This window comes from Oncorhynchus mykiss, chromosome 28, assembly GCF_057628025.1.
Source record: "Oncorhynchus mykiss isolate SJ-2025 chromosome 28, ASM5762802v1, whole genome shotgun sequence".
Lineage (NCBI taxonomy): Eukaryota > Metazoa > Chordata > Actinopteri > Salmoniformes > Salmonidae > Oncorhynchus > Oncorhynchus mykiss.
Genome location: NC_143049.1, coordinates 42,273,305 through 42,292,845, shown reverse-complemented (window position 1 = coordinate 42,292,845; position 19,541 = coordinate 42,273,305). Strand labels below are relative to the sequence as shown.

The following is a 19,541-nucleotide window of genomic DNA, read 5'->3' as shown; positions in this document are numbered from 1 at the left end:
AGGACCAGTGTTGTGGTGGGGTGGTACTGGGAGGACCAGTGTTGTGGTGGGGTGGCACTGGGAGGACCAGTGTTGTGGTGGGGTGGCACTGGGAGGACCAGTGTTGTGGTGGGGTGGCACTGGGAGGACCAGTGTTGTGGTGGGGTGGCACTGGGAGGATCAGTTTTGTGGTGGGGTGGCACTGGGAGGACCAGTGTTGTGGTGGGGTGGCACTGGGAGGATCAGTTTTGTGGTGGGGTGGCACTGGGAGGATCAGTGTTGTGGTGGGGTGGCACTGGGAGGACCAGTGTTGTGGTGGGGTGGCACTGGGAGGACCAGTGTTGTGGTGGGGTGGCACTGGGAGGACCAGTGTTGTGGTGGGGTGGCACTGGGAGGACCAGTGTTGTGGTGGGGTGGCACTGGGAGGACCAGTGTTGTGGTGGGGTGGCACTGGGAGGACCAGTGTTGTGGTGGGGTGGCACTGGGAGGACCAGTGTTGTGGTGGGGTGGCACTGGGAGGATCAGTTTTGTGGTGGGGTGGCACTGGGAGGACCAGTGTTGTGGTGGGGTGGCACTGGGAGGACCAGTGTTGTGGTGGGGTGGCACTGGGAGGATCAGTTTTGTGGTGGGGTGGCACTGGGAGGACCAGTGTTGTGGTGGGGTGGCACTGGGAGGACCAGTGTTGTGGTGGGGTGGCACTGGGAGGACCAGTGTTGTGGTGGGGTGGCACTGGGAGGACCAGTGTTGTGGTGGGGTGGCACTGGGAGGATCAGTTTTGTGGTGGGGTGGCACTGGGAGGACCAGTGTTGTGGTGGGGTGGCACTGGGAGGACCAGTGTTGTGGTGGGGTGGCACTGGGAGGACCAGTGTTGTGGTGGTGTGGCACTGGGAGGACCAGTGTTGTGGTGGTGTGGCACTGGGAGGACCAGTGTTGTGGTGGGGTGGGGTGGCACTGGGAGGATCAGTGTTGTGGTGGTGTGGCACTGGGAGGACCAGTGTTGTGGTGGGGTGGGGTGGCACTGGGAGGACCAGTGTTGTGGTGGTGTGGGGTGGCACTGGGAGGATCAGTGTGGTGGTGTGGGGTGGCACTGGGAGGATCAGTGTTGTGGTGGGGTGGCACTGGGAGGACCAGTGTTGTGGTGGGGTGGCACTGGGAGGATCAGTGTTGTGGTGGGGTGGCACTGGGAGGACCAGTGTTGTGGTGGGGTGGCACTGGGAGGACCAGTGTTGTGGTGGGGTGGCACTGGGAGGATCAGTGTTGTGGTGGGGTGGCACTGGGAGGACCAGTGTTGTGGTGGGGTGGCACTGGGAGGACCAGTTTTGTGGTGGGGTGGCACTGGGAGGACCAGTGTTGTGGTGGGGTGGGGTGGCACTGGGAGGATCAGTGTTGTGGTGGGGTGGCACTGGGAGGACCAGTGTTGTGGTGGGGTGGCACTGGGAGGACCAGTGTTGTGGTGGGGTGGCACTGGGAGGATCAGTTTTGTGGTGGGGTGGCACTGGGAGGACCAGTTTTGTGGTGGGGTGGCACTGGGAGGATCAGTTTTGTGGTGGGGTGGCACTGGGAGGATCAGTGTTGTGGTGGGGTGGCACTGGGAGGATCAGTTTTGTGGTGGGGTGGCACTGGGAGGATCAGTGTTGTGGTGGGGTGGCACTGGGAGGACCAGTGTTGTGGTGGGGTGGCACTGGGAGGACCAGTGTTGTGGTGGTGTGGCACTGGGAGGACCAGTGTTGTGGTGGTGTGGGGTGGCACTGGGAGGACCAGTGTTGTGGTGGTGTGGGGTGGCACTGGGAGGATCAGTGTTGTGGTGGTGTGGGGTGGCACTGGGAGGATCAGTGTTGTGGTGGGGTGGCACTGGGAGGACCAGTGTTGGGGTGGGGTGGCACTGGGAGGATCAGTGTTGGGGTGGGGTGGCACTGGGAGGATCAGTGTTGGGGTGGGGTGGCACTGGGAGGATCAGTGTTGTGGTGGGGTGGCACTGGGAGGACCAGTGTTGTGGTGGGGTGGCACTGGGAGGATCAGTGTTGTGGTGGGGTGGCACTGGGAGGACCAGTGTTGTGGTGGGGTGGCACTGGGAGGACCAGTGTTGTGGTGGGGTGGCACTGGGAGGACCAGTGTTGTGGTGGGGTGGCACTGGGAGGACCAGTGTTGTGGTGGGGTGGCACTGGGAGGATCAGTGTTGTGGTGGCACTGGGAGGACCAGTGTTGTGGTGGCACTGGGAGGACCAGTGTTGTGGTGGGGTGGCACTGGGAGGACCAGTGTTGTGGTGGGGTGGCACTGGGAGGACCAGTGTTGTGGTGGGGTGGCACTGGGAGGACCAGTGTTGTGGTGGGGTGGCACTGGGAGGATCAGTGTTGTGGTGGGGTGGCACTGGGAGGATCAGTTTTGTGGTGGGGTGGCACTGGGAGGACCAGTGTTGTGGTGGGGTGGCACTGGGAGGACCAGTGTTGTGGTGGGGTGGCACTGGGAGGACCAGTGTTGTGGTGGGGTGGCACTGGGAGGACCAGTTTTGTGGTGGGGTGGCACTGGGAGGACCAGTGTTGTGGTGGGGTGGGGTGGCACTGGGAGGATCAGTGTTGGGGTGGCACTGGGAGGATCAGTGTTGTGGTGGGGTGGCACTGGGAGGACCAGTGTTGTGGTGGGGTGGCACTGGGAGGACCAGTGTTGTGGTGGGGTGGCACTGGGAGGATCAGTTTTGTGGTGGGGTGGCACTGGGAGGACCAGTGTTGTGGTGGGGTGGCACTGGGAGGATCAGTTTTGTGGTGGGGTGGCACTGGGAGGATCAGTGTTGTGGTGGGGTGGCACTGGGAGGATCAGTTTTGTGGTGGGGTGGCACTGGGAGGATCAGTGTTGTGGTGGGGTGGCACTGGGAGGACCAGTGTTGTGGTGGGGTGGCACTGGGAGGACCAGTGTTGTGGTGGGGTGGCACTGGGAGGATCAGTTTTGTGGTGGGGTGGCACTGGCAGGACCAGTGTTGTGGTGGGGTGGCACTGGGAGGACCAGTGTTGTGGTGGGGTGGCACTGGCAGGACCAGTGTTGTGGTGGGGTGGCACTGGGAGGACCAGTGTTGTGGTGGGGTGGCACTGGGAGGACCAGTGTTGTGGTGGGGTGGCACTGGGAGGACCAGTGTTGTGGTGGGGTGGCACTGGGAGGACCAGTTTTGTGGTGGGGTGGCACTGGGAGGACCAGTGTTGTGGTGGGGTGGCACTGGGAGGATCAGTTTTGTGGTGGGGTGGCACTGGGAGGACCAGTGTTGTGGTGGGGTGGCACTGGGAGGATCAGTGGTGGGGTGGCACTGGGAAGATCAGTTGTGGGGTGGCACTGGGAGGATCAGTGTTGGGGTGGGGTGGCACTGGGAGGATCAGTGTTGGGGTGGGGTGGCACTGGGAGGATCAGTGTTGGGGTGGGGTGGCACTGGGAGGATCAGTGTTGGGGTGGGGTGGCACTGGGAGGATCAGTGTTGTGGTGGGGTGGCACTGGGAGGACCAGTGTTGTGGTGGGGTGGCACTGGGAGGATCAGTTTTGTGGTGGGGTGGCACTGGGAGGACCAGTGTTGTGGTGGGGTGGCACTGGGAGGATCAGTTGTGAGGTGGCACTGGGAAGATCAGTTGTGGGGTGGCACTGGGAGGATCAGTGTTGTGGTGGGGTGGCACTGGGAGGATCAGTGTTGGGGTGGGGTGGCACTGGGAGGACCAGTGTTGTGGTGGGGTGACAAAATCACCAAAAGATAGGACTTAAACACCACAAACAGCACAGGTTTATGTCCTAACAGCAGCAGAAACTACAGATCACGTCCTCCTCCTCCTCCAAGCTTCATCAAAAGGCTCAGATTAATGTTTTGTCTGTTATTGAACCTTTTTTATTTAACTAGCCAAGTCAGTGGAGAACAAATTCTTATTTACCTTGACGGCCTACTCCGGCCTTCCCAAACCCGGACGACGCTGAGGCCAAGTGTGCGCGCCGCCTTATGGGCCTCCCGATCACGGCCTGTTGTGATACAGACCGGAATCGAACCAGGTTCTGCAGTGACGCTTCTGGCACTGAGATGCAGTGCCGTAGACCGCCGCGCCACTCTGGAGCTAATGATCACATACCTGCGAATAAGTTTCACCCTCTCCAGTTTACTGAAAACAAACAGTTGCCAACGTTGCTCTACTTCCTCATTCATGGAGACTAGAGTGAACGTTCTCAAACAACGCCGTAGTGTCATCACACTCCAGTCCAGTAGGTGGCGGTGATGCGTCCAATACGGCTATGCACACTGCAAGAAGAAAACCTTCTCAACCCAATCAAACGATACCAAGTTGACAGTTAACTGACCACCAAAGGCCCAATCTCCACAGTTCGTCACAGCATAAAGGCTTGTGTGGAGGACCGTTGAAAATAAGACATCATTCCAGAGAAGACGGAACCCCTTTCTTTTAAATAGTCATTTAGAGTTCACCCTGTCCAGATACAAGTTACCACAGAGATCACACATCCATATAGACAGCGTCAGAGTTCTCCTCAGAGAACATGTTACCAGAGATCACACATCCATATAGACAGCATCAGAGTTCTCCTCAGAGAACATGTTACCAGAGATCACACATCCATATAGACAGCGTCAGAGTTCTCCTCAGAGAACATGTTACCAGAGATCACACATCCATATAGACAGCGTCAGAGTTCTCCTCAGAGAACATGTTACCAGAGATCACACATCCATATAGACAGAATCAGAGTTCTCCTCAGAGAACATGTTACCAGAGATCACACATCCATATAGACAGCGTCAGAGTTCTCCTCAGAGAACATGTTACCAGAGATCACACATCCATATAGACAGCATCAGAGTTCTCCTCAGAGAACATGTTACCAGAGATCACACATCCATATAGACAGCATCAGAGTTCTCCTCGGAGAACATGTTACCAGAGATCACACATCCATATAGACAGAATCAGAGTTCTCCTCAGAGAACATGTTACCAGAGATCACACATCCATATAGACAGCGTCAGAGTTCTCCTCAGAGAACATGTTACTAGAGATCACACATCCATATAGACAGCGTCAGAGTTCTCCTCAGAGAACATGTCTGATAACAGACATGGATAATATAGCGATTATTCTGTCACAATAGTCAGTCCTATGGATACTGTAACAGAGATACATTTTGGCCCGTCAGAGATGAAAGGGCCCTTTGTGCTTTCCTTGTGTTCCTGGACAATTTGCCATGCAGCTCCAGGTGACAGAGAGCACATCAATTAGGGCTGAGCAAGATAACCAATCGCAACAAACAAGTTTGTCTAGCTAGAGCGAGTCGGTTTATCTACTTTCTCTCTCTACCTCTGTGCCACACCCAAACAAACTGGTTACACACGTCGTCCCCCGTCTCCTCTCCGCCCGCCCCCACTCCCAGAGCTCCGCTGATGTTATTTATTTTATTATTGCATCCAAAATCGTATTTAAACTAATTGAATGTTAGCTCGTTGAAATGGTCATGGTTTTATGCTACGTAGCCACTTTAGCAGATTTTTAACAATTTTTTTAAAACGGTCAATCGCTTAATATTTTAAGTCGTCTCCAAATCAAATTTGTGACCGTTATGACTCGGTTATAAAACAGCCGTCTAGGTCGTTCCTTCCTCGTATTAGCGTTTTATTCAGGCCCACATACAGGGCTTTCAGAAAATATTTACACCCCTTTTCCACATGTTGTGTAACAAAGTGGGATTAAAATGGATTTAATTGTCTTTTTTGTTTTTGTTTTTGTCAACGATCAACAACAAAATACAGTGGGGCAAAAAAGTATTTAGTCAGCCACCAATTGTGCAAGTTCTCCCACTTAAAAAGATGAGAGAGGCCTGTAATTTTCATCATAGGTACACTTCAACTATGACAGACAAAATGATGAATTGAATTTATTTGCAAATTATGGTGGAAAATAAGTTTTAAACGGATTTTCTGGATTTTTTTTCTCATTTTGTCTGTCATAGTTGAAGTGTACCTATGATGAAAACTACAGGCCTCATCTTTTTAAGTGGGAGAACTTGCACAATTGGTGGCTGACTAAATACTTTTTTGCCCCACTGTACTTTGACAAAGTGAAAATAAATTCAAACATTTTTGTAAAAAATTAAATAATAATAATTTTATATTAAACCCCCTGAGTCAATACATTTTTAGAATCACCTTTCTGAGTAAGTCTCTTAAGAGCGTTCCACACCTGGATTGTGTAACATTTGCCTTTTTTTTAAATACTTTTCAAAATTCTTCAAGCTCTTTCAGCTTGCTGATCGTTGCTTGACAACCATTTTCAGGTCTTGCCGTAGATTTTCAAGTGGATTTAAGTCAAAACTATAACTCGACCACTGTCTTTTTGGCAAGCAACTCGATTTGGCCTTGTGTTTTATGTCGTCGTCCAGCTGAAAGGTGAATTCGACTCCCGGACTCTGGTGGAAAGCGGACTCGACCAGGTTTTCTAGGATTTTTGCCTGTGCAAAACCTGCACCTTTTTAAGGGCGGGAGGTTCCGCGACTCGAGTCATGTGACATTAAATCTGACTAGTCGAAGTGTTGTCTTCTCTTCCTTAGGTTGTTTTTTCTTTCAATTGCTTATGTTTGAGTTGTCTTGTGAACAAAACAACGCAAACAGCCAATAAACACAAAGGCTGCGTCTCACTTCAGTAGACCAGCTTGTGTGCCTGTGAGCAGTGCTTCTAAAAACACATCTTTCCCTCTACTCTCTCTCGCCTCTTCAGGTGCCCCCCAGCCAGGGAGTGTAGCAGCGTGAGGTGGGAAAGGCTATACAGGATTCCTAGTTCTTTGACTTTGTGAGATTCATTTATCAGCTATGAAACAAAATGGCAGAAGTACTTTGAAAACAGCGTTTTATATTAAAATAAATGTGAACTTGCTTAAAAATAATTTGTGCTTATTTTTGATTTAACTAGGCAAGTCAGTTAAGAACAAATTCTTATTTACAATGACGGTCTATCAAAAGGCAAAAGGCCTGTGGGGACGAGGGCCTGGGATTATAAATACATTAAATAAAAATATAGGACAAAACACACATCAATATAGGACAAAACACACATCAATATAGGACAAAACACACATCAATATAGAACAAAACACACATCAATATAGGACAAAACACACACAAATATAGGACAAAACACACATCAATATAGAACAAAACACACATCAATATAGAACAAAACACACATCAATATAGAACAAAACACACATCACGAGAGAGAGACAACACTACATAAAGAGAGACCTAAGACAACAACAGCATGGTAGCAGCACATGACAACACAGCATGGCAGCAACACATGACAACACAGCATGGCAGCAACACATGACGACACAGCATGGCAGCAGCACATGACAACACAGCATGGCAGCAGCACATGACAACACAGCATGGCAGCAGCACATGACAACACAGCATGGCAGCAGCACATGACAACACAGCATGGCAGCAACACATGACAACACAGCATGGCAGCAACACAAGACAACACAACATGACAACACAGCATAGTAGCAACACAACATGACAACACAGCATGGTAGCAACACAGCATGGTAGCAACACAGCATGGTAGCAACACATGACAACACACCATGGTAGCAACACAGCATGGTAGCAACGCAACATGACAACACAGCATGGTAGCAACACAACATGACAACACAGCATGGTAGCAACACAGCATGGTAGCAACACAGCATGGTAGCAACACAGCATGGTAGCAACACAACATGACAACACACCATGACAGCAACACAGCATGGTAGCAACACAACATGACAACACAGCATGGTAGCAACACAACACAGCATGGTAGCAACACAGCATATTAGCAACACAGCATGGTAGCAACACAGCATGGTAGCAACACAGCATGGTAGCAACACATGACAACACAGCATGGTAGCAACACAGCATGGTAGCAACACAACATGACAACAGCATGGTAGCAACACAACATGACAACACAGCATAGTAGCAACACAACATGACACCACAACATGGCAACACAGCATGGTAGCAACACAACATGACAACACAGCATGGTAGCAACACAACAACATAGCATGGTAGCAACACAACATGACACCACAACATGACAACATAGCATGGTAGCAACACAACATGACAACATAGCATGGTAGCAACACAACATGACAACATAGCATGGTAGCAACACATGACAACACAACATAACAACACAGCATGGTAGCAACACAACATGACACCACAACACAGCATGGTAGCAATACAACATGACAACACTGCATGGTAGCAACATGACAGCACAGCATGGTAGCAACACAACATGACAACATAGCATGGTAGCAACACAGCATGGTAGCAACACAACATGACACCACAACATGACAACACAGCATAGTAGCAACATGACAGCACAGCATGGTAGCAACACAACATGACAACACAGCATGGTAGCAACACACCATGACAACACAGCATGGCAGCAACACAACATGACAACACTGCATGGTAGCAACACAACATGACAACACAGCATAGTAGCAACACAACATGACACCACAACATGGCAACACCGCATGGTAGCAACACAACATGACAACATAGCATGGTAGCAACACAACATGACAACATAGCATGGTAGCAACACAACATGACAACATAGCATGGTAGCAACACATGACACCACAACATGACAACACAGCATGGTAGCAACACAACATGACAAAATAGCATGGTAGCAACACAACATGACAAAATAGCATGGTAGCAACACAACATGACAACATAGCATGGTAGCAACACAACATGACAACATAGCATGGTAGCAACACAACATGACAACATAGCATGGTAGCAACACAACATGACAACATAGCATGGTAGCAACACAACATGACAACATAGCATGGTAGCAACACAACATGACAACATAGCATGGTAGCAACACAACATGACAACATAGCATGGTAGCAACACAACATGACAACACAGCACGGTAGCAACACATGACAACACAACATGGTAGCAACATGGCAACAGCATGACAACACAACATGGTAGCAACACACCGTGACAACACAACATGGTAGTACAACATTATTGGGCACAGACAACAGCACAAAGGGTATTAACACATGTGAGTGAAATGCTCACACTGTGGAGCCCTGACCACCCGCCAACATGGCTGCTGAAATACACATTTGTCAGGTGATTGTTTTTATCTAACTGTGTTCTGATTATAAGGGGTTCCCTGATGAATTTGCGAACACAAAAGGGGTCCTTGGCCCCAGAAAGTTTGACGACCCCTGACCTGCTTTCTCCAAGGGGAAGTCACCCGAACTGCAGGTTAATGTTTATTGTCATTAGTTTTGTTCCTGGAGGCAGAAGTGAGCGATAGATGGGCCAGCTGCAAAGTTGCATTGGCTATATCTTAAAAATGTATAAGCTTTTTCTGTCATAATTTAAGATTTGCAGTGTGGTTAAGGTTTGATTATTTTTTTTTTATGGCTTTAGTGAAGTGTGTGTGTGTGTGTGTGTGTGTGTGTGTGTGTGTGTGTGTGAGCAGCAGTTCTTTAAGGCACTGTAACAGTACATGTATTCAGCAGCCTGCCGTCACACGGCTCTGTGGAAAGAGCCCCCAGGAGTCATCTCTCTATTTCCCCCCCAAACCAAGGTGTTCTCTGGGCTGGGGTTGGAGACGCGGTACTGTAGGGGAGGCTGGGGTTGGAGGGACTGTAGGGGAGGCTGGGGTTGGAGGTACTGTAGGGGAGGCTGGGGTTGGAGGTACTGTAGGGGAGGCTGGGGTTGGAGGTACTGTAGGGGAGGCTGGGGTTGGAGACGCGGTACTGTAGGGGAGGCTGGGGTTGGAGACGCGGTACTGTAGGGGAGGCTGGGGTTGGAGACGCGGTACTGTAGGGGAGGCTGGTGTTGGAGACGCGGTACTGTAGGGAGGCTGGGGTTGGAGGGACTGTAGGGGAGGCTGGGGTTGGAGACGCGGTACTGTAGGGAAGGCTGGGGTTGGAGACGCGGTACTGTAGGGAAGGCTGGGGTTGGAGACGTGGTACTGTAGGGAAGGCTGGGGTTGGCGACGTGGTACTGTAGGAGAGGCTGGGGTTGGAGACGTGGTACTGTAGGGAAGGCTGGGGTTGGAGACGTGGTACTGTAGGGAAGGCTGGGGTTGGAGACGTGGTACTGTAGGGAAGGCTGGGGTTGGAGGTACTGTAGGGGAGGCTGGGGTTGGAGACACGGTACTGTAAGGGAGGCTGGGGTTGGAGGTACTGTAGGGAGGCTGGGGTTGGAGGGACTATAGGGGAGGCTGGGGTTGGAGGGACTATAGGGGAGGCTGGGGTTGGAGGGACTATAGGGGAGGCTGGGGTTGGAGGTACTGTAGGGGAGGCTGGGGTTGGAGGTACTGTAGGGAAGGCTGGGGTTGGAGACGCGGTACTGTAGGGAAGGCTGGGGTTGGAGACGCGGTACTGTAGGGAGGCTGGGGTTGGAGGGACTGTAGGGGAGGCTGGGGTTGGAGGTACTGTAGGGGAGGCTGGGGTTGGAGACGCGGTACTGTAGGGGAGGCTGGGGTTGGAGACGCGGTACTGTAGGGGAGGCTGGGGTTGGAGACGCGGTACTGTAGGGGAGGCTGGGGTTGGAGGGACTGTAGGGGTGGCTGGGGTTGGAGGGACTGTAGGGGAGGCTGGGGTTGGAGGTACTGTAGGGGAGGCTGGGGTTGGAGGGACTGTAGGGGAGGCTGGGGTTGGAGGGACTGTAGGGGAGGCTGGGGTTGGAGGGACTGTAGGGGAGGCTGGGGTTGGAGACACGGTACAGTAGGGGAGGCTGGGGTTGGAGACAGGGTACTGTAGGGGAGGCTGGGGTTGGAGACAGGGTACTGTAGGGGAGGCTGGGGTTGGAGACACGGTACTGTAGGGGAGGCTGGGGTTGGAGACACGGTACTGTAGGGAGGCTGGGGTTGGAGGGACTGTAGAGGAGGCTGGGGTTGGAGACACGGTACTGTAGGGGAGGCTGGGGTTGGAGACACGGTACTGTAGGGAGGCTGGGGTTGGAGGGACTGTAGGGGAGGCTGGGGTTGGAGACAGGGTACTGTAGGGAGGCTGGGGTTGGAGGGACTGTAGGGGAGGCTGGGGTTGGAGACACGGTACTGTAGGGAGGCTGGGGTTGGAGGGACTGTAGGGGAGGCTGGGGTTGGAGACACGGTACTGTAGGGGAGGCTGGGGTTGGAGACACGGTACTGTAGGGGAGGCTGGGGTTGGAGACACGATACTGTAGGGGAGGCTGGGGTTGGAGGTACTGTAGGGAGGCTGGGGTTGGAGACAGGGTACTGTAGGGAGGCTGGGGTTGGAGACAGGGTACTGTAGGGGAGGCTGGGGTTGGAGACACGGTACTGTAGGGGAGGCTGGGGTTGGAGGTACTGTAGGGAGGCTGGGGTTGGAGGTACTGTAGGGGAGGCTGGGGTTGGAGACAGGGTACTGTAGGGGAGGCTGGGGTTGGAGACACGGTACTGTAGGGGAGGCTGGGGTTGGAGGTACTGTAGGGGAGGCTGGGGTTGGAGACAGGGTACTGTAGGGGAGGCTGGGGTTGGAGACACGGTACTGTAGGGGAGGCTGGGGTTGGAGACACGGTACTGTAGGGGAGGCTGGGGTTGGAGACAGGGTACTGTAGGGGAGGCTGGGGTTGGAGACACGGTACTGTAGGGGAGGCTGGGGTTGGAGACACGGTACTGTAGGGGAGGCTGGGGTTGGAGACAGGGTACTGTAGGGGAGGCTGGGGTTGGAGACACGGTACTGTAGGGGAGGCTGGGGTTGGAGACTGTAGTTAATGTGTATATTTTGTCAGTAAAAAAGCAAGTGCCATTTAAAATTACTTTATTGACACTGTAGTATCCACTGGTTCTATTATAACGTAGCATAGCCTTGTTGTTGTGTAAATTTAGCAGACAAGAGAGACTTATTTCCTGAGCCCTTGTCACAATCAAGACACATTTTATAGAAGGAAAAAAACTTAATATCACAGAATAAATTGAAACAGAATATTTTTCCAAATGTAGCTACAGTATCTACAAATTTCTAGAATGTTCAACAGTATGAATGTGTGGTATTCAAAGTGGGGTGAATCAAGAGTTAAGACTACAGTTTTTATTTTATGGTACAATAATACAAACGTTATTCATAAATAATTAGAACAATTATAATTTTATTGACTAAATGTGTGTATTGGTTCTCTTAATTTTGATAAGAGATATGAAAGTGTAATTAATTTGAAGTTATTTGTTCATGTGAAAATAATATTTTTTTACAATTGTATTTATATATATATATTTTTTTTAAAGATTGTGTCATTTATATTTGGGGTGGAGTTACTTGAATTTTGGATGGTAAAAATGGGGTCCCTGTTGAAAAAGTTGCCTGTCACTGTCTGTACAGACTGTATTATACAGTGGTGGGCTTCATGCAGGTTGTGAAGTTTGAATGGCTCTGTTTTAAATAAGCTTGTTGTCACTAAACGTGTGTGTGTGTGTGTGTGTGTGTGTGTGTTTTTTCCCTTCATAACCACCTGTAGCTTATACAATGTCATTGATGGATTGTTTGTGATGTCTGGTCATCTCCTCACCTCCTTCCTTCTCTCTGCTCTCTGTCCAGGAGTTCTTTGATCATGCCAAGAAGCTGTGGGATGACGAGGGAGTGAAGGCGTGCTTCGAGAGATCCAACGAGTACCAGCTCATCGACTGTGCACAATAGTAAGTTCTGTCTCCATCACAAAGCATTGTTGGTTTGGTTGGTTGTGGGAGCTCCTAAAGATAAGCCTAGCCATCAGTTGGTTGTGGGAGCTCCTAAAGATAAGCCTAGCTTATCAGTTGGTTGTGGGAGCTCCTAAAGATAAGCCTAGCCATCAGCTGGTTGTGGGAGCTCCTAAAGATAAGCCTAGCTTATCAGTTGGTTGTGGGAGCTCCTAAAGATAAGCCTAGCTTATCAGTTGGTTGTGGGAGCTCCTAATGATAAGCCTAGCTTATCAGTTGGTTGTGGGAGCTCCTAAAGATAAGCCTAGCCATCAATTGGTTGTGGGAGCTCCTAAAGATAAGCCTAGCCATCAGTTGGTTGTGGGAGATCCTAAAGATAAGCCTAGCTTTTCAGCTGGTTGTGGGAGCTCCTAAAGGTAAGCCTAGCTTATCAGTTGGTTGTGGGAGCTCCTAAAGATAAGCCTAGCTTTTCAGCTGGTTGTGGGAGCTCCTAAAGATAAGCCTAGCCATCAGCTGGTTGTGGGAGCTCCTAAAGATAAGCCTAGCTTTTCAGCTGGTTGTGGGGGCTCCTAAAGATAAGCCTAGCCATCAGTTGGTTGTGGGAGCTCCTAAAGATAAGCCTAGCTTTTCAGCTGGTTGTGGGAGCTCCTAAAGGTAAGCCTAGCTTATCAGTTGGTTGTGGGAGCTCCTAAAGATAAGCCATCAGCTGGTTGTGGGAGCTCCTAAAGATAAGCCTAGCTTTTCAGCTGGTTGTGGGAGCTCCTAAATATAAGCCTAGCTTATCAGCTGGTTGTGGGAGCTCCTAAAGATAAGCCTAGCTTTTCAGCTGGTTGTGGGAGCTCCTAAAGATAACCGTCTGCATGTATGATGTGTGGCGCTTGGGGATGTGATATGGTGATGGGAGTTGAATCTGTGAGTCATGTTACTACAACAGTTAGTCTGCTGTCACTTCTTTAGCTTTGCCTTTGCAGGTCATGTCCTTTCTGGGCAGTGTTGACGGCTTCACAGATTGTAACCATGATGTGAATATCTGATACAGATGCATGTTTGTCTTAAACAGAGCCCTTTGGGACCTGGTCTATAGTAGTGCACTATATAGGGAATAGGGCTCTGGTCTATAGTAGTGCACTATATAGGGAATAGGGCCCTGGTCTATAGTAGTGCACTATATAGGGAATAGGGCCCTGGTCTATAGTAGTGCACTATATAGGGAATAGGGCCCTGGTCTATAGTAGTGCACTATATAGGGAATAGGGCCCTGGTCTATAGTAGTGCACTATATAGGGAATAGGGCCCTGGTCTATAGTAGTGCACTATATAGGGAATAGGGCTCTGGTCTATAGTAGTGCATTATATAGGGAATAGGGCTCTGGTCTATAGTAGTGCACTATATAGGGAATAGGGCTCTGGTCTAAAGTCGTGCACTATATAGGGAATAGGGCTCTGGTCTATAGTAGTGTACTATATAGGGAATAGGGCTCTGGTCTATAGTAGTGTACTATATAGGGAATAGGGCTCTGGTCTATAGTAGTGACCTATATAGTGAATAGGGCTCTAGTCTATAGTAGTGCACTATATAGGGAATAGGGCTCTGGTCTAAAGTAGTGCACTATATAGGAAATAGGGTGTCAAACTAGTCAGTCATATGTGTCTCTGTGACTTCCTGAGTGTAAAATTTAATAAAACGTGTACACCTACTTTACGGTAGTGGCAGGATGGTGTTGTACTGTAGGGTTGCACTGTAGGGTTGTACGGTAGGGTTGTACGGTAGGGTTGCACTGTAGGGTTGTACTGTGGGGTTGTACTGTAGGGTTGTACTGTAGGGTTGTACGGTAGGGTTGTACTGTAGGGTTGTACGGTGGGGTTGTACTGTGGGGTTGCACTGTGGGGTTGTACTGTACCGCTGTAGTTGAGGCCTCGTTTCCAATCTACAGGCCAGTTTAAAGAATTTCAGATTGACTCACTGCTTGCTCTGCTGTTCTACCCTTTTCCTTTCTGGTGCTCGGTGGAGAGCTGACTAAACATCACCACAATGATGGACTACAGAATTTGTACGATATACTTTACTGTTAATTTACACAAACAACAATACACTGATATGTTAATTCAGTGTGAATACATAAAAATGCTTTGCGCAGACAAAGCGTCTATGCCAAGGCCTCACGCTGTCACTCAGAAACGTATTCCAGTGCCTGCTGCCAGCTGAACATCAAATCAAATTGTATTTGTCACATGCGACGAATACAACAGGTGTAGTAGACCTTACAGTGAAATGCTGAATACAACAGGTGTAGTAGACCTCACAGTGAAATGCTGAATACAACAGGTGTAGTAGACCTCACAGTGAAATGCTGAATACAACAGGTGTAGTAGACCTCACAGTGAAATGCTGAATACAACAGGTGTAGTAGACCTTACAGTGAAATGCTGAATACAACAGGTGTAGTAGACCTGACAGTGAAATGCTGAATACAACAGGTGTAGTAGACCTCACAGTGAAATGCTGAATACAACAGGTGTAGTAGACCTCACAGTGAAATGCTGAATACAACAGGTGTAGTAGACCTCACAGTGAAATGCTGAATACAACAGGTGTAGTAGACCTCACAGTGAAATGCTGAATACAACAGGTGTAGTAGACCTCACAGTGAAATGCTGAATACAACAGGTGTAGTAGACCTCACAGTGAAATGCTGAATACAACAGGTGTAGTAGACCTTACAGTGAAATGCTGAATACAACAGGTGTAGTAGACCTGACAGTGAAATGCTGAATACAACAGGTGTAGTAGACCTCACAGTGAAATGCTGAATACAACAGGTGTAGTAGACCTCAGTGAAATGCTGAATACAGCAGGTGTAGTAGACCTTACAGTGAAATGCTGAATACAACAGGTGTAGGTAGACCTTACAGTCAAATGCTGAATACAACAGGTGTAGTAGACCTTACAGAGTCAATGTGGAGGCTATATACAGGGGGTACCGGTACAGAGTCAATGTGGAGGCTATATACAGAGGGTATCGGTACAGAGTCAATGTGGAGGCGATATACAGGGGGTACCGGTACAGAGTTAACGTGCAGTGGCACCGGGTTATTTGAGGTAGTATGTACAGTACATGTAGGTAGAGTTATTAAAGTGACTATGCATAGATGACAACTGAGAGTAGCAGCGGTGCGAGAGGGGGAGGGGCACTGCAAATAGTCTGGGTAGTCATTTGATTAGGTGTTCAGGAGTCTTATGGCTTGGGGGTAGAAGCTGTTTAGAAGCCTCTTGGACCTAGACTTGGTACTCCGGTACCGCTTGCCGTGCGGTAGCAGAGAGAACAGTCTATGACTAGGGTGGCTGGAGTCTTTGACCATTTTTAGGGCCTTCCTCTGACACCGCCTGGTATAGAGGTACACAATCCATGTCTCGAGGGTTAAAAATCCTTCTTTAACCCGTCTCCTCCCTTTCATCTACATTGATTGAAGTGGATTTAACAAGTAACATCAATAAGGGATCATAGATTTCACCTAGATTCACCTGGTCAGTCTATGCCATGGAAAGAGCAGGTGTTCTTAATGTTTCGTATACCCAGTGTATATTTAGTCAATAAAAAAGCAAGTGCAATTTTAAGATTTAATTTATTGAAACCGTAATATCCACTGGTTTTGTAAATTTAACAGACAAGACTTATTTCCTGAGCCCTTGTCACGGTCAAGACAACAAAAAATTAAACATGATGTAATATCACAGAATTATGATTATTTTATTTTTATTTAACCTTTATTTAACCAGGTAGGCTAGTTGAGAACAAGTTCTCATTTGCAACTGCGACCTGGCCAAGATAAAGCATAGCAGTGTGAACAGACAACACAGAGTTACACATGGAGTAAACAATTAACAAGTCAAAACACAGTAGAAAAAAAGAGGGTCTATATACATTGTGTGCAAAAGGCATGAGGAGGTAGGCGAATAATTACAATTTAGCAGATTAACACTGGAGTGATAAATGATCAGATGGTCATGTACAGGTAGAGATAATGGTGTGCAAAAGAGCATAAAATAAAATAAATAAAAACAGTATGGGGACGAGGTAGGTAAAAATGGGTGGGCTATTTACCAATGGACTATGTACAGCTGCAGCGATCGGTTAGCTGCTCAGATAGCAGATGTTTGAAGTTGGTGAGGGAGATAAAAGTCTCCAACTTCAGCGATTTATTTATTTATTTATTTATATATATATATATATATATATATATATATATATATATATATATATATATATATATATATATATATATATATATATATATATATATATATATATATATATATATATATATATAAAAAATGGTGTGTGCATTTGACTGGGTTTGACCTTGGGTTTCCTGTGTGCCACAAGACAATCTTAGCAGGGGAAGTGCTGGCGCTAGAGTAGGGGATGGGGTTAGAGCAGGGGATGGGGATGGGGCTAGAGTAAAGTAGGGGATGGGGCTAGAGCAGGGGATGGGGATGGGGCTAGAGTAAAGTAGGGGACGGGGCTAGAGCAGGGGATGGGGATGGGGCTAGAGTAGGGGATGGGGATGGGGCTAGAGTAAAGTAGGGGATGGGGCTAGAGTAAAGTAGGGGATGGGGCTAGAGTAAAGTAGGGGCTGGGGCTAGAGTAAAGTAGGGGCTGGGGCTAGAGCAGGGGATGGGGCTAGAGCAAAGTAGGGGATGGGGCTAGAGCAAAGTAGGGGATGGGGATGGGGATGGGGCTAGAGTAGGGGATGGGGATGGGGCTAGAGTAGGGGATGGGGATGGGGCTAGAGTAGGGGTTGGGGATGGGGCTAGAGTAAAGATGGGGATGGGGCTAGAGTAAAGATGGGGATGGGGCTAGAGCAAAGTAGGGGATGGGGATGGGGCTAGAGCAAAGTAGGGGATGGGGATGGGGCTAGAGCAAAGTAGGGGATGGGGATGGGGCTAGAGCAAAGTAGGGGATGGGGATGGGGCTAGAGTAAAGTAGGGGTTGGGGATGGGGCTAGAGCAAAGTAGGGGTTGGGGATGGGGCTAGAGCAAAGTAGGGGTTGGGATGGGGCTAGAGCAAAGTAGGGGATGGGGCTAGAGCAAAGTAGGGGATGGGGATGGGGCTAGAGCAAAGTAGGGGATGGGGATGGGGCTAGAGCAAAGTAGGGGATGGGGATGGGGCTAGAGTAGGGGATGGGGATGGGGCTAGAGTAGGGGTTGGGGATGGGGCTAGAGTAAAGTAGGGGTTGGGGATGGGGCTAGAGCAAAGTAGGGGATGGGGATGGGGCTAGAGCAAAGTAGGGGATGGGGATGGGGCTAGAGCAAAGTAGGGGATGGGGATGGGGCTAGAGCAAAGTAGGGGATGGGGATGGGGCTAGAGCAAAGTAGGGGATGGGATGGGGCTAGAGCAAAGTAGGGGATGGGGCTAGAGTAGGGGATGGGGCTAGAGTAGGGGTTGGGGATGGGGATAGAGTAGGGGTTGGGGATGGGGATAGAGTAAAGTAGGGGATGGGGCTAGAGTAAAGTAGGGGCTGGGGCTAGAGCAAAGTAGGGGCTGGGGATAGAGCAGGGGATGGGGCTAGAGCAAAGTAGGGGATGGGGCTAGAGTAAAGTAGGGGGTGGGGCTAGAGTAAAGTAGGGGATGGGGCTAGAGCAGGGGATGGGGCTAGAGCAGGGGATGGGGCTAGAGCAGGGGATGGGGCTAGAGCAGGGGATGGGGCTAGAGAAAAGTAGGGGATGGGGCTAGAGTAAAGTGGGGATGGGGCTAGAGTAAAGTAGGGATGGGGCTAGAGTAAAGTAGGGGATGGGGCTAGAGTAAAGTAGGGGATGGGGCTAGAGTAAAGTAGGGGATGGGGCTAGAGTAAAGTAGGGGATGGGGCTAGAGTAGGGGATGGGGCTAGAGTAGGGGATGGGGCTAGAGTAGGGGATGGGGCTAGAGTAAAGTAGGGATGGGGCTAGAGTAGGGGATGGGGCTAGAGTAGGGGATGGGGCTAGAGTAAAGTAGGGATGGGGCTAGAGTAAAGTAGGGATGGGGCTAGAGTAAAGTAGGGATGGGGCTAGAGTAAAGTAGGGATGGGGCTAGAGTAAAGTAGGGGATGGGGCTAGAGTAGGGGATGGGGCTAGAGTAGGGGATGGGGCTAGAGTAGGGGGTGGGGCTAGAGTAGGGGGTGGGGCTAGAGCAGGGGATGGGATGGGGCTAGAGTAAAGTAGGGGATGGGGCTAGAGTAAAGTAGGGGATGGGGCTAGAGTAAAGTAGGGGATGGGGCTAGATTAGGGGATGGGGCTAGAGCAAAGTAGGGGATGGGGCTAGAGCAGGGGGTGGGATGGGGCTAGAGCAGGGGGTGGGATGGGGCTAGAGTAGAGCAGGGGATGGGGCTAGAGCAGGGGATGGGGCTAGAGCAGGGGCTGGGGCTAGAGTAGGGGATGGGGTGGTGGTAGGGCTGTGTCTGGTGATATCTCTGGTGATTGGGTGGTGTAGTGGTAGGGCTGTGTCTGGTGATATCTCTGGTGATGGGGTGCTGTGGTCACGGGACTCCGTCAGCCGCCTGGGGCAGAGAAGCTTAAGAATGGTGCCTATTGTAAGACATGCAGGCAGGCAGTCCCTCTCCCTGTTCCCTTCTCTAGCCCATTCCCAGTTTTCCTAGCCTGTACTCTCTTCTTCTAGCTAGCCTGCTCTCCTAGCTAGCCAGTACTCTCTTCTCCTAGCTAGCCTGCTCTACTAGCTAGCCTGTACTCTCTTCTAGCTAGCCTGCTCTCCTAGCTAGCTTGTACTCTCTTATCCTAGCTAGCCAGTACTCTCTTCTCCTAGCTAGCCAGT

General features: G+C 50.0%; 1 protein-coding gene across 3 annotated transcripts in view; it reads left to right on the top strand.

Moving 5' to 3' along the window:
* LOC110508251 (guanine nucleotide-binding protein G(olf) subunit alpha) overlaps nucleotides 1-19,541 on the top strand; it is a 136,322-nt gene that overhangs the window by 33,414 nt on the left and 83,367 nt on the right. For 2 of the 3 annotated variants that reach the window (XM_036966055.2, XM_036966056.2), the window contains exon 5: nucleotides 12,638-12,735. In XM_036966055.2, coding sequence (XP_036821950.1) covers nucleotides 12,638-12,735 — 98 coding nt within the window. Of the gene's footprint in view, nucleotides 1-6,720; nucleotides 6,884-12,637; nucleotides 12,736-19,541 lie in introns of those variants that run through there. The other variant, XM_090226014.1, reaches the window with a different exon arrangement.